This window comes from Diabrotica undecimpunctata, chromosome 4 (genome assembly GCF_040954645.1).
Source record: "Diabrotica undecimpunctata isolate CICGRU chromosome 4, icDiaUnde3, whole genome shotgun sequence".
Classification (NCBI taxonomy): domain Eukaryota; kingdom Metazoa; phylum Arthropoda; class Insecta; order Coleoptera; family Chrysomelidae; genus Diabrotica; species Diabrotica undecimpunctata.
This window is the reverse complement of record NC_092806.1, coordinates 140,011,795-140,035,410: the sequence shown is the minus strand read 5'-3', so window position 1 is coordinate 140,035,410 and position 23,616 is coordinate 140,011,795. Positions and strand designations below refer to the sequence as shown.

General features: G+C 33.8%; 1 protein-coding gene across 1 annotated transcript in view; it reads right to left on the bottom strand.

Moving 5' to 3' along the window:
- The window catches only part of LOC140440117 (uncharacterized), a 352,003-nt gene extending 336,853 nt beyond the window's left edge, over positions 1–15,150 (bottom strand). The window contains exon 1 of the mRNA XM_072530403.1: positions 14,927–15,150. Within this exon, the coding sequence (XP_072386504.1) occupies positions 14,927–14,938 (12 nt within the window). The 5' untranslated portion in view covers positions 14,939–15,150. The remainder of the gene's footprint in view (positions 1–14,926) is intronic.
- Positions 15,151–23,616: the final 8,466 nt, after the last annotated feature.

Sequence of the window (23,616 nt, the reverse complement as noted above, 5' to 3'; positions counted from 1 at the left end):
CTGAATAAGATCCTAAACCGTAGCCTAGACCATAAAAAAATGAAAAAAGAATAGCTAGAAAACAACTTTTTAAATATATAATTATGCTCAATATTATTGAAAATTGTCAGTAAATTAGGCCTTATAGGGATATCACTTAAAAAACGCGCCTCCAGACTTTACCTCATAGGTGGTCGGGAAAAATGTCGATAATAAACCAATATTACCATAGAAATGTTAACAAAATAATAAACTATATGCATAAAACATGGATAATAAAAAACTAAGGGTACTGGTTCGATTTTATCGTATTCTTATGAGTATTCAAGTACCTGGTCAACTTCGGGAGTGCTGTAAAACCCACAGAAATTATTGAAATTGAACACATTTGTAGTAAAAATTATTCGTTGAAAACCTTCTGTAATATTGGTCTGATGTCTTTTTATTGTAAAATTACCAGAAAAAAAGTTATAAGGTCCAAAAGCAAATTTGTTCAAAAACTTTTAGTTATTTTTGTTAATAACTTTTTTTTATTTTCAAAAAGCCGCATCAACCGTAAAAGGTTATTAGCGGAAGTTTATTACAATATATATGGTAGTGTACATATTATAAGGTTGGGTAACATAAAAAGTTATCAACTAAAAGAAAAATTTAATTTTATGAAATAGGTTAATGTCCTTAAGATATTTGATCGTATTGGTTAAGTTACAGTTTAATATATTTTTAAGTTGACCTGGTTCTTCAGAAATGTTGTTGGTGCTTCGTTCATATGAGTAAAGTGGACAGTCTGTAAGTATGTGTTGGACTGTTTTTTGGCATCTACAGTATGAGCATTCTGGTGGTAGCTGCTTCGTTAATTAATAAGTGTTGATGGGTTAATGTTGTATGACCAATTCTTAGGCGATTTATAACCACCTGTTCTCTTCTTTTTTCTGGAAGTTGGAGCTGGTCACCGATAGAGGGTTTAATTACTTTAAAATTTGAGTTATTTGAATCCCAGCATCGCTGCCAAACTTCTGTACAGTATTGTTTGATATTAAGGTAGATATCTGTGACTGGAATTTGTTTGATAATATCGATGGTTTCATTTGAGGTTGCTTTAACCGCTAAGGCGTCAACCTTTTCATTACCTGAAATACCTATATGTGATGGTATCCAGAGGAAGTGAATGTTTACATTTTTGTTTTGTAACTAATGAAGCATAGATTTTATGTTTTGGATGATTTTATATGTTGGATAGACTTGTTTGATGCTTTGGAGTACAGATAATGAATCTGAGATAAACAGAAGATTAGTATCTGTATATTTTTGACAAAATTCAAGTGCTTTTAAAATTGCAATAGCTTCACCAGTAAATACGCTGCAAAAAGTAGGTATTCGTATAGCATATTCGATATCATCTGTTGCAGCACAGCCATTTTTGGTTTTTGATGCGTCGGTGAAAATCTTAACATAATTGTCATATTTTGATAGAATTTCTTTATATAATGTACGAACGAGGGTAAAATTTGTGGTATTCTTTGGGTAAGCTACTAGAGATGTATTAATAGTAGGAGTATTAATTGTCCAGGGAGGTTCAGTTGGGTATGTAGATAGCGAGTATGTCAACAAATTGGTATTATATCCACAATTCATTACAAGTTCTTTAAAGGTTAAATATCTTGATTGTCTGTTACTTTTGTGAGTGGTGTTATTTGTATGTAGGAGTAGGTAGTTAGGGTTGTTAATATTGCTATATAGTTTAGCAGCATATCTTAGTGTGGTATATTGTCTTCTTATAAACAAAGGTGGTTCATTTAGTGCAACTTGAAGACTTGCCACCATACTAGTACGGAAGGCACCCAGCACAAGTCTCAAAGATGCATTTTGGATAACGTCTAAGACTTTAAGAATTTTTTTACTAGTAGTAGAATAGCACATTGCACCGTAATTTAATTTACTACGGATGAATGATTTATATAAATATAGCAGAGTAGTTGTATCAGCACCCCAATTTCTGTTAGAAAGTATTTTAAGGAGGTTTATTTTTGGCTGACAGGATAAGGCTAATTTTTTAAGATGGTCTGTCCATTTCAAATGACTGTCCAATCTCAATCCTAGAAAGTCTGTTGAATCTACTTGTTTTATGTTAATATCATTTAGAATTAGGGTAGGTTTGCTATTGGTTTTATTTTTACTAAAGATAATAAAATAGGTCTTTTCACTTGAAAAGGTAAAACCACTTTTGTGGGACCATATTTCCAGTTTGTGAAGAAATGCCTGAAGGATTTTTGTCGCGAGAGAGATATTACAACTTCTAGTGTAAACTATTAGATCGTCAGCATACAAATTTGCTTTTAATGGTAACTTTATTTCTTGTGCTATATTATTAATAGCTAATAAGAAAAGTGTAGGGCTTAGAGTGGAACCTTGTGAAATTCCATTTTGTAAGTGCTCAGTCTTTGAATTCATGCCATTAACACGAACTTAATATCTTTTTTATTTTCTATTTTACGATAAAAATAATAAAAATAAAGTTGCAGGCAATTTAACTTGCTACAAAGAATGTCCAATACAATTTTCTCTAGGATTGCTAGTTTACGAGATACAGCGCGAAAAACCTTTGAACCCCTTATTCCAAAATGGTGTGTATTCAAGAACCCGATCAACTTCGGGGCGCTGTAAAATCCAGAGAAATTCATGAAATTTAACAAATTTGTAGTAAAAATTACTCTATAAGAAGCCCCCCTATATTAGTAAACGATGGAAAATGTGTAGAAATGTGTAAAAATTATATTAAAGACGCAGCAAATAACATTCTAGGGCCGCAAAGACCACCACCGCGCAATGAGTGGTTCGATGCTGAGTGCGGGAACATTACAAGAAGAAAAAACAACGCATATAAACTAATGCAGCAAAGAAGAACCCGAGAAAAAGAACAAAAATATAAAGATCTCAGAAGAGAAGAGAAGTACATCCATCCATCGAAGAAAAAAGTGAACTTACGAAAATAGGATACTGGAAGAACTCGAGGCATTAAAAAAGGAAAATCAAACAAGAAAATTCTATAAAAATGTAAAGCAAGAAAAGAATTTAAACCAAAGATCGGACTATGTAAGGAAAAGGAGGGGCATATACTCAATACAAAAGAAGAAGTATTCAAAAGGTGGGTGGAACACTATAAAGGACTACTTACTATCGAAGTGGAAGATCCAAATCAACCACCCCCAGGAGCAAGCAACAATACATCATTGGAGCCTCCATCAATTTAAGAAGTACGGGATGCAATAAAACACCTAAAAAATAATAAATCTCCAGGAAGTGATGGTATACCTGCGGAACTTATTAAATGTGGAGGTGCTACTCTGACTAATCATATATATAAAATCATAGTGAGAGCCTGGAATGAGAAACAAATCCCGGAAGAGTGGTGTATTGGGATCGTTTGCTCACTACACAAAAAGGGTGATCAATTGGAATGTAGAAACTATAGGGGAATAACCCTCCTTAATACAGGATACAAATTATTTTCGAGTATTTTATATGGTCGGCTGAGTGCATATTCAGAGGAGCTTCTTGGCAAATATCAAAGTGATTTTAGGCCTGGTCGATCAACAACAGACCAGATCTTTGTACTAAGGCAAATACTGAAAAAAACCAATGAATACAATATCGACACATACCATATTTTCGTAGATTTTAACTCGGCCTATGATAGTGTCCTAAGAAATAAATTGTATGAAGCCATGGATGAATTCCACATCCCCGATAAACTCATAAGATTGGTTAAGGCTACAATGCGTAAAGTTGTTTGCAAAGTCGAAATACAGGGCGAACAATCACAGACATTTGAAACGCATGTTGGGCTGCGACAGGGAGATGCGCTGGCGTGTCTCCTTTTCAACATAGCTCTGGAAAAGACGGTCAGGGATGCCCAAATAGACAACAGGGGAAATATTTTTAATAAATCATCTCAAATTTTGGCATAGGCAATGTATACCACCTTGTAAAAGGCCTCAAAAAATATGGGCCTGCAAGCAAATGAGGAGAAAACTAAGATAATGGCATCAACACCCAACAATGGCGCCAGAAACATCGGCCACCAATTCACGGTTGATAACTCTACCTTTGAAGTGGTGGACAAATTCACATACTTAAGCTCCCTGATTACCAAGGAGAACGTCATGACGGAAGAAATCAAGCAAAGAATAATCCTAACAAACAAATGCTATTTTGGACTGAGTAGACATATGAGAAGCAGAAACTTAAGCCAAAAAACAAAAATAACCACATACAAACCGCTTATACAACCAGTGTTGACATATGGGTCGCAAACATGGACCATTTCCAAGGCAGATGAAAACCTCCTACTTATATTTGAACGAAGGATCCTGAGAAAAATATTCGGTGGCATCTGTGAAAATGGTGTTTGAAGAAGGAGGTACAACTACGAGATATATCACAGATATAAAAATATATTTGGTGGTAAAGACGTAGTATCCCTTATAAAAATAGGAAGACTAAGATGGGCAGGACATCTGGCAAGATCACAGATGGTAGAAAAATAGGCGCATCAAACTGACAACAGTTGGCAATGGATAGAACTGACTGGTGTAATAGACTTGGGAAGGTCGAGGCCCTTTTATAGGGCTGTAGCACCAATGATGATGATGATAAGAAGCCGTCTTTAATATTGCTCTAATGCCATTTTATTGTAAAATTACCAGAAAAAATATTATAAGGCCCAAAAGAATTTTTTTTCAAAAATTAGTTATTTTTGTTTATAACATTTTTATTTTCAATTTTACAAATAAAGTAATACAAATAAAGTTGTAGAAAATTTAATTTCCTATAAATTATGTTTTATAAAATTTTGTGAAGGGTTGCTAATTTACGAGATACAGCGCTAAAACCCTTTGCCACCGTTTTTTCATGATGTTGGCGGGGGACAAGGGTGGCGTACTCACAAACTTGAACTTAAGCTTAATAACCACCCCACACATCAAAAAATAAAATTGCGTCTTCTCAAAAATGAAACTTTTCAATGGACTATCAGCGTAGTATTTATATAGTACACAGAATGATTACTATATTTAAAATGTCATTAATAAAATAAATTTTGTTGTGTGTAATAAATTATATATAAATATTATGTTCAGTTAATTTGCCTTTAGTAGAACAAAATGCAAGATTCTTGCTGTACATAAAATATTAGTTATTTATTGTACAAGACGATAAAATTATGCTCGAGAAGATAATGCGATTTTCTCGTCGTGTGCAATACAACATTTTTTTCTATAGCAAGACTTCAAGTTCAGGTGAAAAACAGAATTTCAAAGAAAATTGTAATTTTTAGCACAAAAATCGCAATTGTGTTGCTCCGTTGCTAGGGATATGAATTACTCTGTCAACAAATGTCAAACAAATGTTACGTTTTGGTTTTTGCGGAGAATATTGTTAGGCAAACGAGTACAAGTTGTGATGCTCCAAACATAGATATTTCTAATAATGTTAATTGTAAAATTTCAGTTGTTTTTAATCCTTAATGTGTTTGAATTTGTAAATTTTATTGAATAAAAAAAAAGTTAAAACATTTTATCTACTCTTGCTGTTAAAGTGTCACTTTATCTAGCCTTGTGGTTAAAGTGATACTTTATCTACTCAAAAAAGTTGTTATAGCAACACTTTAACATTAGCTATGGAAAAAACAAAATTAAATCATTTACTTTTCGGGTGATTAAAATTATTAAATTTTAAAGCTGCTGTTTGAGGCTCACTGATCATCGCTTAATTAGTTATCAGTCTTCATACATGGCTTCTACATCAATATTCTGTTAATTCAACAATACTTTAATAACTATTTTAATAAGGAAAACAATGAAAACTTTTTGATAATAAAGTAGAAAGTTCCTGGGATTTTAAGAGCTAGCCAGTGCCGATGCAATTGCACTCACGACTTCTGGTAGTGAAAGGGTTAATAACGTACGTTACCGATCTATTAGGGGGCAATAGACCAAATACATTAGGCCATCTGAAGGTCGCAGTTTACCATAAATATCTAAGAATGACACAAGAACAACCGACTATGCATGCCATTAACAAAGAATTAGAGAATATTATAGTTAGTTTTACAACCGCGTACTTTATAAAATATCGTAATTGACTTCTAAGCTAATGGATATTGTAATTAACAGAATTGAAAGTGGCTGTTTCTCCTTGACTTCATATTGACAAAGACGATATAAAAAATTATAAAGTAGGCGCTAGTTTTTAACTGCAACTATGCAATCTACGGTTAATTTATTTGTTAATTTTTATAGTCTCCCGAATTTATATGTAAATATCGAATATTTTTTAAATACATAGTAGATTTATTGTTATTTTTTTAACGGTGCAGTAGTAATACTTTTATCTATTTTTATGTGAACATAGTTGGCTCTGTTATTTACAGAGTATCAGAAAAGCTGTAAAACATTAGTAACAGTATTATGTATAAGTATAACTGTAGCCTGCAGAGTATTTTACTCTTTTATAATACTGTTCTGAAGCTATTTTCTTGTGGCATGTTAAAGTAATTACTATTTAAATGGGAATAAGCCACAATTAAAGGTTAAAGTACGTTTATTGACGTTTCAATTTCCACTTCGGAAATCGTTCTCAAAGTACAAACATTAGTAAATTAAACAAAAACAAAATTTGTTTTTGTTTAAATTACTAATGTTTGTACTTTGAGAACGATTTCCGAAGTGGAAATTGAAACGTCAATAAACGTACTTTAACCTTTAATTGTGGCTTATTCCCATTTAAATAGTAATTACTTTTATAATACTGCTATAATCTGACTTTATGTGAATTTCCTGGAACAATTCCTAAAACTTATCCTGTTCTTCTTGTTCAAGTGCCCTCTCCGCTACGGAGTTTGGCAATCATCATTGCTATTCGTATCTTTGAAGCTGTTGCTCTAAATAATTGGTTAGATGTGCACTCGAACCAGTCTCTTAAATTGCGCAGCCAAGATATACGTCGTCTCCCCACGCTTCGTTTGCCCTGAATCTTTCCTTGGATAATTAACTGGAGCAATCGGTACTTTTTCCCTCTCATCACATGACTAAGATATTCCAACTTTCTTCTCTTGATGGTGATCAACAGCTCCCGTTCTTTGTTCATTCTTCGAAGAACTACACTATTTGTTATTTTGTCTGTTCAAGGTATTTTCAAAATTCTTCTGTATATCCACATTTCGAAGGCCTCTAGTTTATCGGTATTGCTCTTGTTTAAAGTCCAAGTCTCTACTCCGTACAGCAGTATCGAGAAGATGTAGCATCTAACCAATCTCATTTTCAGGTTTAAGTTAATGTCATGACTTCCCAGAATGTCCTTCATATTAACAAAAGCAGCTCGAGCCTTTCCAATTCTAGTTTTTATTTCTTCTGTGATGTCATTGTTGTTATTAACGCTTGTTCCCAAATATTTATATTTGTGCACCCGTTCGATTTTGCTATTGTGAATGTACAGGTTTGCATTCAATCTTTGGTTTTTTGAAATAATCATGAATTTCGTCTTCTTGACGTTCATTGTTAACCCTTTCTCTTCACTAGCTGTGACTACCTTGATTAAAATGGCTTGCAGGTCTTCTACTGTCTCCGCCATTAAAACCGTATCATGTGCGTATCTAATATTATTAATAGGTTGGCCGTTAACTTCTATCCCAATCTCTTCTTCCTCCAATACTTTCTTCATAATTTCTTCCGAATAGAGATAAAATAGCATTGGTGACAGCACACATCCTTGTCTAACTCCTTTTTTTAATTTGAATTTCATTTGTTGTGCAATTTTCGATGCGTGCGACTGCCTTCTGATTATAATACAGAGTAGATATTATTCTTATATCGCGAGTATCTAACTGTTTAGCTTCCAAGATCTCTAAAAGTTGGTCATGCTTGACGTTATCAAACGCCTTGTTGTAATCAATGAAACAAGCAAATACATCTTGATTTACATCCAAACACCTCTGTGTCAAGATGTTAAAGGTAAATAATGCTTCGCGAGTTCCATATCCCTCCCGGAATCCAAACTGAGTTTCTCGAATATCCTCTTCCAATTTTCTATAAATTCTATTGTGAATTATTTTGAGGAATATTTTTAAGGTATGGCTCATCAGACTGATCGTGCGATGATCACTGCACTGCTTAACATGTGCCTTCTTGGCAAGAGGGACAAATGTTGATCTTAGCCATTCTTCAGGAATTATACTGTTTTCATAAATCTTGTTAAATAAGTCTACTAACAAATGGATTCGATCTTCGTCTATCAACTTTAGTATATCCGCTGGTAGCTCGTCTGGTCCTGGAGCTTTGCTATTCTTTGATGACTTCACCGCTTGCATTACTTCTTCTTTGCTTATTTCTGGACCTGTCTCCTCTGGAAAATTATCACAAGGAGGCTGCCTTTGATCGTCAAACAGTTCTTCTATGTATGTCTGCCAATGTTTTAGTTTCTCCTCTGTTTCCATTATCATGTTCCCTTGTTGGTCTATAAGTACTGTCTGCTTCCTGTTTCTATTGTTGATCATTTCTTTAACTTTCTTGTGAAGATAGAACGAATCATATTTGGCTTCCAAGTTTTCAATCTCCTTACATTTGTCTTGTAACCATTGTTTTTTAGCGTCGCGGATTTTTCTTTTGATCTCTGTGTTAATTTCTCTTAAATCCTGTATATTTAAGTAATATCGTAGTCCAGTCGTCAGAGAGTTGACCCTTAAAAATCATACGAACTAGCTGAATTTTGTCGAGAATATTAATTTTGGGACCCCAAAAAAGATGCAAAAAAGTTTACCACATAACCCTCGGGCTTCCCCCTAAAAACCCCCTTCGTAGGGGGATAAAAACACGCAAAAAAATCGATTTAGCACGAATCTGTACGCCGTAGAAGAAAACGTTTCAAATAAAAAATATAGCTAAGATAATTTTAAACAAAAATGTTTATAAGCACTTTTTGTGTAGAATGAACTGTTCTCTTAGAAGCAACGCTTGAAGCAAACGTCGATTTTGAATGTCAGTTACGCGCGCGAAAGCAATGTTCATTAAAATTTGTATCAGCTCGACGGTAAAAATTCGATATCTTTTGATCCAAGTGTCCTATCGACAAAAATCAAAATGCGTTATAAAAACTAGGGGTGCAGCTTTCGTATGCAGTTTTTGTATTTCGCCGAAAATAAACTGAGTTTTAGTAACTGACATTCAAAATCGACGGTCGCTTTAAGCGTTGTTTCTTAGAGAACGGTTCATTCTACACAAAAAGTGCCTATAAAGTTTTTGTTTAAAATTATCTCAGCTTTATTTTTTATTTGAAACATTTTCCTACGGTGTACAGAATTTTGGTAAATCGAGTTTTTTTTTTGTTTTTACCACCCTACGAGGATGGTTTCAGGGGGAAGCCAGGGGGTAAAATTGATTAACTTTTTTGCATCTTTTTGAGGTCTCAATTAATATTTTCGACAAAATTCAGCTTGTTCTTATCATTTTTAGGGGTTCAGTGGCATTTTCGTCTCTGACGACTGGAGTATCGATAGCAAACTGAAAACTGGTTAGCATTATTTCCAGTCAATAAAGACTCAATTACAAAAAAAGAGTTTACCATTTAAGACTTATTTTAAATCTCAAGAAATGTAACATGATTATTTTATAATTCTTTAAAAATCAAATGATAAAACACTTATCTACATTTTAACACTGTTTTTTTTTTGTCATTTAAAGATTGAAAATTAAAATGCGTATATATTTTCTGTAAAGGAAGCCCTGAAAACTTCATATTCATGCATAAACTGTATATTCCCGTAAAAATTGTAGCTATTTTCCACTTAAAAATCCTTTTTGGGTAGAAAACTGGCTCATTCTAATTTTTTATGTTCTTTTATTTACTTTCTTTTACAATCTTTGATGTATCTTCGCTTCTGTCACTATTTTCGTTCGTGACTAATCTTTTTTCCTACATTTCATACTTGTATTTTTTTTCAAATCTTCTTCTACTTGGTCTCTTCTCCATCTTACCTTAGATCTTTCTTTCACTTTTCTTACTGGTGGAATCCATTTCGTAATGTATCTTACTGGGTTTGCCATCAGTATATGCCCACACCATTTTATTCTTTGTGCTTTTGCTCTCACTATGTTGTACTTCATTAATATTTTATATTCTGATTCACCTAAGTCCTTGTTTCATTTTTAAAAGCTTTTAGTTGTTCTTTCTCTCTTGCTTTTAATATGTTTGTTTTTAACACTTACATTTTGATAGTACCGATAAGTGGTTTTGTATTTAGGGCTTATTTGCTTTTATCGGAATATTAATAATTTAAAAAATAAACAAATACATGCCATGTATGAACAACAAGATCGTGAAAATCATCGAAGAGTACTAAAGAACATTATGTAGTCGAGATGCTCCCATTCCAGATGTAGAAATCCCAGTAATACAATATCAATCATCAGACGAACTACCAGATATACCCGAAGAGGAAATTAAATCAGCGTTAGAAGGTATGAAGAACAACAAAACACTGGAGAAGATGGAGACGAATGCGTCATAAAATCTTTAAAAACTCTATAATGCCTTCCTCTTTGAAGGAATTACACCAGAAAAATGTAATAGTTGTATTATGATAATATGGCATAAAAAAGGAGATGTAACAGAAATTGGAAACTACAGACCTATCACCTTGTTATCTAATTTATGTAAGCTCTTTACGAGAATAATTACGAACAGACTAGGACCAAAGCAAGATTTTCACCAACCACTAGAGCAAGCCGGATTTACGAGTGTCTTTGGAACGAATGACCACCTACAAGTAATAAATTCCTTTTTATGGCAAGTTATAGAATACAACAAGCCATTGTTATTAATATTTATAGACTTTGAGAAAGCATTTTACTCAGTCCACAATAGCTCCATGTTAAGAGCTCTTACAGAGTGCAGTATTGATCATAAGTACACAACTCTTCTTCGAAATATATATACACATAATAGCGTAACAGCTGCAGTAAGAATGTACTAGGGCGACACAAACACATTTCCCTTGGATAAGGGTATTAGGCATGTAGACACCATCTCTCCTAAACTATCACCGCTTTATTACAGAGTGCCACGAGAGAGAATAATTGGGAAAATATTGGAGTCAACATAAATGGGGAGTTTCTGAATAACTTGAGATTTGCAGACGACATAGTCCTTATTGCAAACCGGGTAGATCATGTCTGAGATAATTAAACAACAAAGTTAAACAGGAGAATAGGACTAACATGGACAGCTTACGGAAAAATGAGAGAAGTCATTATATCAGATATTCACATGTACTTGGAAATAAAGATCTTTGATCAATATGTACTTCCAGTTCTAACGTATGGAGCAGAAGCAGGAGTGACCCTTACCAGAAAAGTAATCAATAAGATACAAGTGGCACAGACAATGTTGAATATATCCCAAACTTTTAAATAAAATAGTAAGGAGAATAACTGGTGTTACGGACGTAGTTAAAGAATTCTTCTTCTTCTTCGTTTGCCCTATCCGTTTCGGACGTTGGCTATTAACAAAGCTATTTTGACCTTGTTTACGGCACCTCTGAACAGTTCGGTCGATGTTAGTCCGAACCATTGTCGCAGGTTATGCATCCATGAGTGTCGTCTTCTTCCCGGTCCCCTCCTACTGTCGATTCTTCCTTGGACTATTAACTATAGCAGCCGGTACTTAGTATGCCTCATGACATGTCCGAAGTACTCAAGCTTCCGTTTCTTTACGGTGAAGATTATTTCTTTGCTTTTGCCTATTCTCTGCATTACTTCCACGTTAGTGATGTGGTCTGTCCAGGATATCCGAAGAATACGGCGATATATCCACAGCTCAAAGGATTCTAGTTTCTTCAGGGTGGCTTCCGTTGTGGTCCATGTCTCTGCTCCATAGAACAAGACCGGGAAGACATAACACTTGACCAGTCTTAATTTTAGTTCCATTGAGATTTTGCTTGTGAACCACTTTTTCATATTGTTGAACGCGTTTCGCGCTTTTTCAATTCGTGATCTTATTAAAGTTAAAGAATTACAATGCTGAAATGGAACTGGGTAGGACATGTTGCCAGAGTCAGAAATAGAGGATAGACCAAGAAAATTTTAGAATGGAGACCTAGACACGATGCTTATCGTAACAAGGACGTCCTCAAAAAAAGTGGTCAACTAGCTTCAGGGTGCTCAAGATCGGATGCAATGGAACTACGGAAGGCCTATATTCAGCAGTGGACTCTAAACGGATAATTGAGATTGAATGATGAGATTGCTATTTTAACGAACAATTGGATTCAGATAAATAGATAAAATGCATAATTGAGATGGCTCGTGCAACTTTTTTAAAAAGGAGCTCAGGCTTCGATAACAATGAACTTGAAACTTCAACTTTGGAAACGCATGATTAAATGCTACGTATAGTGAGTTGTCTTATATGGTGTAGAAGCATGGGCCTTGAAATATCTACTGTTAACCTTAGAGATTTTTGAAATGTGGTTGTATAGAAGAACACTAAAATACCGTAGTCTTGTCGTGTTAATTACCAACTTCAAGGAAACTTGATAAGGAGCGTTAAGAAGAAGAAGTAGGTTTTTGCGGTGGCTTATTTGTCATTTTTTTTATTGATGGACGGTGGTCTTAATTTTTTTATTCTCCTGATGTTTAGTCTGTAACTACTGTATTATCAAAAACGATGCGGCAATAAGCGAAGAGCTTATTTCCAAAATATCTTAAATCCATGAAATGGTGAAACCCACAAATTACAGATTTTTATTTAAGAAAAAAAGTAAATTAAGATTAAAAAGCAATTAAGATACAACTTTAGGAAGAGGTCTAGTGTCTTACAAATTATATTGTTAATCTTTATACAGACATAAAAAAATCTTAAGGCTTTGGAAGCGCCAAAATTAAAATGACATGACCTGGATTTAAGACGATTTGAGAATAACAAGGTATTTAATAGGATTAATACCGGGTAAATTTTAATTAGTAAACTTAAATATTGGATATTTAATGAAATTTTTCATTTGTTCCTAGTTTACAATAGGTAATGTTTGACAAAATAGCTTTTAAAAGTTATTCAATCATTATCATTGTCACTTGAAATAGAGTTTTCAACAGCATTACTTGTATCAGCTGATAAAATTTTCGGCCAAAATGACAACAGGATTCTGTTCGAAAATATCTAGCTTACTTAGAAGTAATTTAACATTCTTCAACTTCTCTTTCTTAATTAAATGGCCTAAGACCTCTCTGTTTGGATTAAGAGATGACCATTTCTTCGCTCTTTTTAGAGATAGTGCAAGCACTCCTGACCACGGCGCAGTAGACGAAATTTGGTTTAGTCCCCACTTCCATGCGAAACACATTGTACTATGCACTGTATAATTCCACTTACAATAGAACCTTTCTGCCTTTACGTGAATTTGACTCCGCCTTCGCGCAGCTCCATGGTCAGGAATGTTTGAACTATCTCTAACAGTGTATGAAAACATATAGAAAGATCCGAGTAGCTGGAGTTGCAACCCACTCTGCTAGCTGTTATATCTATCGATTTCATTTCTGTTATATTAAAGTCCATTTTGGATTCTATGTGCCTCCTAGGTAAACCAGTCTCGCCGAGAACAAACACATGTCCAAACTTTTCAAATAAAATGTTGGTAACAAAGTTCTTCAGTTTTCCGTAATGTTTTTTCGACTCTTCCGAAAACACGATCTACTGGCAAATAACTGTGTCCTCGTACGGGAAAAGTAATATTAATTGTTGTCATACATTTGAGCCACTTTACTGAGCATTGAGAGAATAATGTAATTTTGTTTAGAGTACTGCATTCATCACAAAATAGATTGATTTTCTTTATGGCTGGATTCGAGGCACAACAAGCAGCCAAGTGGTGATACAAAGCACTACAAACTTATGAATTATTACCCTTCATACTATCATTTTCGCCACATGTATAAAATGATATATCAGTTTTATCCTGTTTAGATTTTAAACCATAATGGCGTACTATACCCAGATAGTACTGTCACAGCTGACGGGAATAAAATGCTTCACATAAGGCAGTACGAGGCAATTGCTGATTTTGCATCATATCAAATACAAAACACGTTGTATCATTAGATATAACAGGATCATTCATTAATTCATAAAATCTTTTTGGACGCCTATTTTGCACGAAAAGTACTAAAATCTTTCGTACTTCGTCATCCTTTTCACACTTGATGGATTACTTTAAATGGAAAATAAGTCGTTTTGGTACATAAAACGTTATTCTAGACCTGAAGAAAGCTATAATATTTTCAATCAAATAAAAACCTCAAAAAATCTAAATTTTGGATTTAAGAAACTTTGGAAATAAGCTCTTCAATTAGTCTATCGCTTACTGATCAGTGAAAAAATCGTATTTATTTTAGTTGTGAGTGATTTTATTTTAACCTCGGTATATTGATGTGTGAAGTTGTGATAATGGTCAGTGCTTTTAGTCCTGTCATCAGAAATATAACAAGTGATATATGTTACAAAGAAACAGATTTAGAAAAAAAATTGATGGAATTATCAGTTTACCTGGAAAATAATTTATATGTAAACAAAACAAATCCCTAGTTCAATTTTGTTCAACAATTAAAACCAAAGATACTGGAGAATGGTAATTGGTAAAATATCTTTGAAAGTCGGTGTAATATTCGCTTTAAATCATTTATAAAATCGAGATCGCGATGGGATTATTTGCAAATTAAGTTACTGCGAGTAAAATAACGCCTTAAAAGTAATATTTATTGTTAAAGTCCTACAGAAACCCTGGCCAAAAAAAGATTGAACAAAATTATAATGTCGTCTGTAATTGATACGATTATCATTTTATTTTCAGAATTTCCAATACATATAGCTGCAGAAAAACAATAAAATAAATACAACTCACCGTCACTTTCATTATTCCTCATGAAATTTCTCCAAAAACCAAAACAGAATATTACTTAACGTCTATTATTTATTCCGAAAGAGTAGTCAAGCGAAACGATACTGCACAAAATGAACCGTAAAACAGAAGCCGCCAAGAATCTCTTCGAAAAACTTTCACAGTACTGTCTTACATGACCTGGAAACTAGAACTGATACCAACACCAAGAAAGGTAGAAGTTACGTTCTACAATGCGGTCCCCACTTCTTATAGTAGTCATCGACTTTGGTGTTAATTCTTTATTCCTCATTAGGTATTGACAGTTACGTAAAGTGTAAACAGTAATTTTTCTCATTCTAGATTTTCATGCACTAAATCAGACAAATTGGAAACATACACAGTTCAATATTTTGATTTCCCAGATGCAAGATGATTTTATATTAAGAAATATCTTCAATCCATTCAGGACAGATTGACTGACCTTAGATAATGAAATATCTCAAAAGTGGTTGAATTTAGGTAGGTATAGGGAATATCAATACCAAACGAATTGGCTTAAAAAAATACAGCGAAAAATGTAATAAAGTACAGGGTGTTCTATTTAAAGTAAGCAACTTATAAATGACTTAAATTGTGTATGTTGGCGGCTACGTTTAAAACACCCTGTATGAAATATCAGTGAGTCCTTCTTTTTTTTTTCTCTTTGTAAGCAATTCTGCTTGTTCATTGGCGGATTAATACCTCCCCCATTCTGCTTATTTGGTTATTCCATTCTTTTTTTTTCTATTTTAAGTCTATTCAGTTATACAGTGTATGTTACATTTTCTTCTAATGTCTTCACTTCGCTTTTGATCTCTCAGCGTATTTCGTGTAATTCTTCTCAGTACTCTCATCTCTGCCGTTCCCTGTAGCGTTTGCGTTGTGCTGTGTTGAATCTTATTTCTGAAGCATATTTCATTATTGGTCTTACACTGGCTTTACAAATTCTTGACTTCAGCTCAGTGTTAATGTGTCTGTTTCGCTATATAGTGTTATTAATAGTCCGGTAAAATAAGGATGCAACCTCGGAATGAAAGATAAATAATAAGCTGAAAATTTGCATACGTCTTTATTTTGATGGTATAAAACTAACCTCAAAAGTCTCATATAATCACGTGTCCGCGACTTAAGATATTTAAGGTCAAAGGTCACGAAAATGAGTTTTCTGCAAATATCTCGTTTCCCTTACACTTTATGACATTTAAGGTGGTAAGAAAAATTGTAGAATGGAAAATTCTCTTCAATTTTTGTCTCAAGTACTTTTATGTACCTTCAACCCTTCTTAAGATAGAGCGCAAAGAGTGGGGGACCGCTTACCTGTGTATACGGTAACGCGAAGTCAGCCAGTAGGATTCAATAAATAATAAGTTATATAGTTAATTATTCACTTAAAATACTATTATTATCATTAAATTTTTATTATTTATTATTTAATAAACTATATTTATAGATATTAATTATAAAATATATATTTTTTATATAATATTTATTTTATTTTTAACAAACATACAATATTAAATGAAATATTTCAAATGAACTTTAATGATATTTTTAACAGCTGTATATACGATAAATTAAGATTAAGTGCAGAATTCAACAATAATCATTTTTATATTTAATTAAATACTGAAAAAATCATATTTATTATTTTTTTAAATTATATATTTATTTATTAATCCAATAATCGATTTATTAAAGTTACAAATATAATATATATTCTTTTATTATTTATGGTTAATATTTTTGTATTAATTTTCTTCTTCATCGTCTTTTTCTTTTTCTTCTTCTTCTTCTTCTTCTTCTTCTTCCTCTGACTGCTCAATATCGGATTCATCATCATCATTCTCGTTTATTAAAGTATCAGAATAAAAATATTCAAGAATATCAGGTGCATATTCACTTTCTTCATTGAAATCATCTGAAGTTGATGAAGCGTTTAGACATGATTGTCCATTACACTGCCCACAAATTAAAGTACATTGCAATCCTGATTTCCTGCATCCGCAATTAGAACCACAACCTTTCTTGCAATTGCAAAATATTGTATTCAGCAGTTCTTCTGGTGCTGGCGGTAATAATGTTGTTATTGGTTCCACAAATTCATTTTGCATTACCCAGCCGAATTCTTGGGGTTCTAAATCATTTCCCAACCAAATTTGGGTCTGATAATAGACACGAATGATATGCTGACGAGCTGCTGCACTTGAAGGTGGAAGACTTGATAACTGCACTGGTTTGTTGAGTCTTGTTGATTTGATGAACTGGGTGTTTCGAAAAGAGTCTATATCGTCTTCTGATGTTGGAGCATTATACGCTGCTAAGAAAATACGTACTCCATTTTCAAATAATTCTTGTACAGAGCAGTTTTTTTGTTGAAATAGTTGAGGTGACTGATGTAAATGGTGATTTTTTTCGAACATTTTAATAAACGATATTTTACCTTTCCTATAAATCGCAGAAGTCGTATCACATCCACTAAACGCGTGTAAAAATAAGATGTGTTTCTTAGAATGAGGGTATTTATCAAAACTTTTCGATGAATACAATTTTGTCTCCGCATTACCCTTACCAATTTTAAAAAAAAAAATTTCTTATTAGGTCATATATAACAAAGGAGCATCTGCTACAGCTTCGCAGAAACAGCAACCGCCGTACAAGAGATTTGTATTTCGAGATATAATATTCGTAGTAATATGGACGAAAAGTATTTTATTTAATATTGTATGTTTGTTAAAAATAAAATAAATATTATATAAAAAATATATATTTTATAATTAATATCTATAAATATAGTTTATTAAATAATAAATAATAAAAATTTAATGATAATAATAGTATTTCAAGTGAATAATTAACTATATAACTTATTATTTATTGAATCCTACTGGCTGACTTCGCGTTACCGTATCCACAGGTAAGCGGTCCCCCACTCTTTGCGCTCTATCTTAAGAAGGGTTGAAGGTACATAAAAGTACTTCAGACAAAAATTGAAGAGAATTTTCCATTCTACAATTTTTCTTACCACCTTAAATGTCATAAAGTGTAAGGAAAACGAGATATTTGCAGAAAACTCATTTTCGTGAACTTTGACCTTTAATATCTTAAGTCGCGGACACATGATTATATGAGACTTTTGAGGTTAGTTTTATACCATCAAAATAAAGACGTATGCAAATTTTCAGCTTATTATCTTTCATTCCGAGGTTTGCCCCCTTTTTTGCCTTATTTTACTGGATTATAAGGCATTATGCCAGTCTATTTGCTTTTTGAACTTGATCTCTCCATAGCTGTGTAATTCCAAGGTATTTTGTTTCCATTACTTGTTCAATACTGATGCCATCAATTTCTATTTTACATCTGGTTGGTTCTTTGCTGATTACTATTTAGTTTTCCGAGATGATATTGTCATATTAAATTTTTTTCCTCTTATGTTAAATCTGTGGACCAGTCTTTGCAGACTATCTTCATCTTGGGCTATCAATATTGCGACTTCTGCATAACAGAGTATTTTAATTTTTTTTGTGTCTCATTCCGTAACCACTTCCTTTGTTAACGCTTTTGATGATTTCATTCATGATTAAATTAAAGAGCATATGGCTCAATGAGTCCTCTTGTCTTATTCCGCTGCCTATTTCTATAGGTTCTGTAAGTTGTCCATATATTCTGACTTTCATTTTGTTGTTTTGGTAGATCTTTTCGATAGTTTTTATAATATTTAGCGGAACTTCTCTATTATACAGAAGATGGATTACATATTTGAATCTTACTCTGTCAATCGCTTTCTTTAAGTTAATCAGGTACGGAAATACTGGTCTATTATACTCCAAGAATTTCTCAGTAATTTGCTTTATAACGAATATTGCATTTGTACACGATCTTCCACTACGAAAACCCTATTGTTTATCTGCTAAACTTATCCTCTGATTTATTAGTACTTTGAAAATTTTAGTTATAAGTTTTAGGGTAGTATTTAACAATTTTATACCTTTGTAGTTTTCTGACTGTTTTTTATCTCCTTTTTTGAATAGTAGAATTAGGTCGCCCATTCTTCATTCTTTCGGTATTTTATTGAGTTTAATAATTTTATTAATTAATGTTGTTAATTGTTTTGTCATTGCTGCTCCACAATATTTCAGTAATTCGTTTGGTATCTCATCTTTACCTGCTGCTTTTCTGTTCTTCAGCTTTTCAAGTATTTTAAGAACTTTCGTACGTCTATAAGTTCTTCATTTGTGGTAAATTCTGTTGTTTCCGGTTCTAGCGTCGTTTGTTCTTCCTCTGCATAGAGCTTTTTTAACTAGTCAATCCACGTATCCTTTTCTATATGTTTTGGTTCTATTAGTTCCTTTACCTCCGTTCTTTGACCCCTTGTGAAGCGTCATATTTCCTTTTACTGACCGTAAAAATCATGTTCCATTTCTTTCGAAAAGCATTTCCAGTGATCATTTTTTATTTTTCTTACAAGTGCATGTGTTTCGTTTCTAATTGTCTTGTAAGAGTTGGACATATAAAGTTAACGGGCATACGCTTGTTGTTGAAAATAAAATATTAAATATTAGGTTTTGAGTGATTTTAAAGGACAGGTTTGAAAAAAGAAAACATCTGCTATAGTTAGACAATACGGAGAAAAATATGTGAATGAAAATAGTACGCGTCTTATAGAACTGTGCCAATAGTTAGTAATGTTAAGTACGATCAAGAAAAGGCAGAAAATGTGAATCAACCATTAATTGTTGAACAAAACAGAATAAACTCGTTGAAACTAATGAAAAATGATAAGCTACCTGGTCCTATAGGACCAGGAGGTATACTCATGGAACTGTTAAAATATGCACCTAATATTTATAGTTCAAAAAATGGAAAAGGGAAATATTTTTGAAGTGTATAAAAAATTTTAATTCTTAGCTGAGCACTTTCGGCTTACAAGGCCATCTTCAGAGCTACGCTACAATAGAACAATGATGTAAATAACTAATTTTAATTTAACAGTGGTTTACTTACGTCAAATATTAAAGTATCCTAGTAGGGGAGATCATATGGTAAGAAAATTACAGAAATAGAACCAGCAATTTTCTGTAATTGTCTCACCATATGATCTTCCCTAGTATGATCAGCTATGATGTCATTAAAGTGACGTTGAATTCTGTCTTGAAGTGAATTTACCTCTTGGCACAGATTTTTTTCTTAACATACGATCAAGCTGTGTAGTGAAAAGTATTAAAATCGCGTGACCGAGGAGGCCAATGAATCGGAACTTCTATACCTCTACCAAGATCCTGAGAAGAATATTTGGTGGCATCTGTGAAAATGGTGTTTGGAGAAGGAGGTACAACTACGAGATATATCACAGATATAAACATATATTTGGTGGTAAGGACGTAGTATCCTTTATAAAAATAGGAAGACTAAGATGGGCAGGACATCTGGCAAGATCACAGCAGAACAACCCTCCTAGAAGAATCCTTATGTCACAACCTGTGGGAAGTAGAAAAAGGGGTAGACCAAAACTCAGATGAAGGGATGGTGTAGATGAGGATGGTAGACAAATAGGCGCAGCAAACTGGCAACAGTTGGCAATGGATAGAACTGACTGGCGTAATAGACTTGGGAAGGTCGAGGCTCTTTTATAGGCTGTAGCACCAATAATGATGATGATACCTCTACCAATCCACTGATTCGAAAATGGTTATTCAACCAGTTACGACACCTTATTTTTTAATGTGCCAAAAACAACGTTGCAACGTTTTATCCATCAAACCGAATATTCCACAGAGGAAGCAGTTGAAAAGAAGTTATGAAGGAGGTCTATCTTGCCAATTTACTTTGAAGAGCAGTTAGTTGAATATTTAATTTTAATGAAGAGTAAATACTACGGATTGACTCCTCTTCTTCTTCTTCTCGTAGCACTACAAGCCGGGGTGGGTTTTGGCTGACTGCACAACTTGCTTCCATCTTGAACGGTCGTTCATAATAGTTGGGTCAGTGGGCAGCCCCATTGTTCTTGGATCTGACCATATATTGTCTCTCCATCGCATTCGTGGACCTCCTAAGGGTCTTCTTCCTGTGGGGGCTTCCTCCCATATTAATTTGGCAAGGCGGTTATTAGGGAGTCTATGGACATGGCCAGCCCATCTAAGACGTTGGGATTTAATCTCTTGGACTATATCGCTCGCTCTATACATCTGCTTGGCCTCAGCATTTGTTCTTATTCGGTATTCTTCTTCTTCTACGGCACTACAGCCCAAAATGAGCCTTGGCCTCCTTTATTTTTTGCCTCCACCCTTGTCTGTCTGTGGCTGCTCTTCTCCATACACGGACTCCTAAAAGTGCTTGTGCGTCGCTGCTTACTGTGTCTTCTCAGCGCTTTCTTGGCTTTCCAACTGGTCTCTTTCCCTGCATTCTGGCGTTCAGTGCTCGTTTTGGTAGCCTATCCTCTCCCATTCGTATCACATGTCCGGCCCATTGCAATCTTTGTATTCTAATGAAGTCTGACAGGGGTGTTTCCTTATACAGTTGATAGAGCTCGTTGTTATATCGAATTCTGAAGATTCCGTTTTCCCTCACAGGTCCTAGTATTCTCCTCAGTACTTTTCTTTCGAATGTGTCGAGTTTGTTTTTGGATGTTTCTTTCAGGACCCATGGACCCTTATTCGGTATTGGTTGCTATTAATGTCGTGATAAGGCCCAAAGATTCTTCTGAGGATTTTTCTCTCAAAACGGATTGACTCGTAGAGACGTAAAAATGATGGCTTTTGAATTAGATATGCGGAATATTCTTAAACATCCATTTGGTGCTAAAAAAGAAGCCGGTCATGCATGGCTAGACCACTTTTTGCGTCATCACCAGGACAAGCTTTCCATTAGCAAACCTACAGATACGTCTATTTCAAGAGCTAATGGTTTTAACAGAGAATCCGTTAACATGCTTTTCAAGTTTTTAAGGTGGACGAAACATGGCCTGCCAATCGCTCAAACAAAAATTCCTCACATAATTGGCATGAAGGGTAAAAAGCAGATTGTAGCACTGACTGCAGCTGAATAAGGGTCTACATTGACAATAATATGTTGCATGAATGCTGATGGCAGATTCATACCGACTATGCTTATATTGCCCCGCAAATCATTTCCGGTAGTCTTATGAAGAATGCACCACTTGGTTAGGTTAGGTTAGGTTAGGTTAGGCCACCCCTCGGGTGTAAATCAACTTATTTCGTGACTGGTTTTTACACTTCATGACATACTGCCCAGTGTTATTGTTACTTAATATACACTATTCACATACACGAAACATGGAAATTATAGAACTAGGTCGGCAAAACAATGTCATCATAATATGCATACCACCGCTTACAACACACAAACTCCAACCTTTAGATAAAACGTTTAAAGGGGCACTAAAACTCCATTACACGGTTCCTAATCGAAAAAGAAAAGTGTCCTTTAGAGGTCGCAAAGCTTCTTCCGAGTGTCTTCATGAATGTTAGGAAAAAAATAAGACTCTAAGTCTAAATAAATAGTCTAAAAACGTATAACGGATTGTGAGTAGAAGACTTATTTCCCTAAAATTCATGAATTAGAGGAATTTACGAAAAAAAATAAAAGTTAGACAATTAAATTCTCGTCTTGACCCAGAGCAGATTCAGATTCCTACACCTAGCACTTCTGGTTTGCAAATTGGATTGGCGAAAACATCTCTTAACAAAAGCGGACCAAAAAAGAGAATATCAAAAGCAAAAGCAGAATCATCTGAAGAAGGATGTGACAGCGTTGTGTCTAGCTCATCTAGTGGTGCAGACAATTGTTTGTAGATGGTACCCAATTCAAACGATGATACAATTTGTATTTTCTGTGATGGAAAATTTTCCGAGGATTCAAAAGGTGAAGTGCGTCATGTGTGAAATGTGGGCTCATTGTGATTATGCAGACTGCGAAAAAAAGGATTACGTTTGTGATTTTTGTCGATAGTTATATGTAGGTATTATTAGTTTTAGAATAGATTACATTTAATTTTTGTTGACCTTAGTATGAATCTAGATATTTTTGATGATAGTGGGATCAACTTTCAGGGGATCCATACAATATTATCATCACATTTTCCGACGAGCCAAAAATTACAGTTTTTCAGAATTTTGTATTTCTTTTTGAGACTGTTTTCAGGATGTTAATTTCTTTAGTAATGTAGGTAATCAATTATTAATCACGCAGGGGGTTGATGTTTAAATTTTGTTGATTCTCAAAAAACTAAAAAAATTACGTAGGAAATTCCAAATGGGGTTCCATATTACCACCTTCTCTATCTGCATGAGCATAGACTGAGAAATTTTAACTCCAGTTTAAAAGTTCTCGACAGATTTGGTTATCAGTAGACTTCGGCAAATATGCATATTGCATATTTTGCATATTGTGCATATTTTATGCAAATATTTCATATTTTGGCATATTTGTATAAAAGTTTGCATAAAGTGCATAAAAGTTCAGATTTTTATACTGTATTTGAAAATTTTTAAACATACCAATTTATTTCAATTCTTGTATAAAATTTTGTAGTCATTTTAATCAAGAAATGATCTAAGTACGTAATCTCTACAGGTACAAAACATTTACAATTTCAAAGAAGATCAATTTAAGTAGCCCTCAACATTCTTAGAAAGTCTCGGTCACTGAGGCATTCA